The sequence below is a fragment of the Bison bison genome, unplaced genomic scaffold (assembly GCF_000754665.1).
Source record: "Bison bison bison isolate TAMUID 2011002044 unplaced genomic scaffold, Bison_UMD1.0 scf7180017846131, whole genome shotgun sequence".
Taxonomy (NCBI): domain Eukaryota; kingdom Metazoa; phylum Chordata; class Mammalia; order Artiodactyla; family Bovidae; genus Bison; species Bison bison.
In genome coordinates this window covers 1901-3195 of record NW_011476704.1, presented here as the reverse complement: position 1 = coordinate 3195, position 1295 = coordinate 1901, and the positions used below count along the sequence as shown (strand labels likewise).

Sequence of the window (1295 nt, the reverse complement as noted above, 5' to 3'; positions counted from 1 at the left end):
TTTTTGGAGAAGGTAATGGCACCCCACTCCAGTACTCTTGCCTGGAAAATCCTATGGACAGAGGAGCCTAGTAGGCTGCAGTCCATGGGGCCACACAGAGTCAGACACGACTAAAGCAACTTAGCAGCTGCAGCAGACTCCATCTTAAAATATCCTAGGCTCAGTAAGATGGGTTGTCTCTTCAGACATCCTCTGGCTTCAATGCCTCACCACACTTTCCCCTCATATATACTGTTGCTTTTGCTCTGTTTTTCACTTTTCTTCCCCTTCTTGCTTATTACCTCGTGCCCATCCTTGCTAGGCCCCAATCCAAAGATTCGATTACAGAGGGAATCAAGAGAGTTGCTGAAGTCAGAGCGTTCAAAACTATGGCTGTCCAACACCTCCAAAGTATGGAGTACTCGTCCAATGGTGAAGCCTAAGGAGGAAAAGTGGTAAAGGGGACTTAACTAGAGGCCTGGTCTACGCCAACTCTCAGATCTGTATGTCCTTACCATCCTGATCCTTTCCCCAAACATTCTTCCTATTGTCTGTCTTCCGGCACCCACCTGCAGTAGCTTCCTGGCACTTATCAAAAGACCAGCGAACCTCAACGGCCTGTCCTCGCTCCTTGATCTGTTGCTCGATCTCCCGCAACTTTGCACGGACCTGCAAAAAGGAGGGCTTTAAGGATGTAGTAAAGCATAAAGAAAAAGGCCAGGGCTTCAGGCTAAAAGAACAGTAGCAGGCACTAGGTCACTATTTCTGAACTGGTAACTTCTCACATCCCAGTCCCCTGGAGGTACCAGGCTATTGGTCAGACTTACCTGCTGAGTGAAGGCACTGTTGCCCTCTGGCATGGGCAGGTTGGAGGGGGCAATAGGCAGGTGGTCAAGTGGTGAGCCAGTCTTGATTCGACTATCAGTCAGTGAATAGTGCCAAACCAGGGCACTAGGACAACACAGCAGGATGGTCTGCCAGACAGAAATAGCTAAGTCAAACTCGGTTTCCATGGCTACCTTCTAGAAGCCCACTATAAGACCCTACCCTTTGGCTTCTGATCCAAAGTCATTCTGAGTCCCTGGGGTGGCACCACTCCATCTCTGAGCCCCTCTCCTCATCTAGCCTCCTAAAGGCTTTGGGTCTGCTATTTAGGTCTGGATGGGTATTAACTGAAAAGGAACTAACACCCCATGAATGAGAAGCCAACAATTTCCAAGCAAATTCTCAGTGCCTACTTTTGGCCCCAAGTTAGAATCACTCCCATTTTCTAGGACAAGCACCTGACTCTTCTCAAGATGCCTCTTAATACTAAT

The 1295-nt window shown here is 48.5% G+C and overlaps 1 protein-coding gene across 1 annotated transcript in view; it reads right to left on the bottom strand.

The window, feature by feature from the left end:
• The window catches only part of LOC104987614 (mediator of RNA polymerase II transcription subunit 12-like), a gene marked incomplete at its 5' end in the record, with an annotated part of 13162 nt that overhangs the window by 10925 nt on the left and 942 nt on the right, over nt 1–1295 (bottom strand). The window contains 4 exon segments of the mRNA XM_010838647.1: nt 112–119; nt 257–418; nt 549–648; nt 807–1001. Coding sequence (XP_010836949.1) covers nt 112–119; nt 257–418; nt 549–648; nt 807–1001 — 465 coding nt within the window.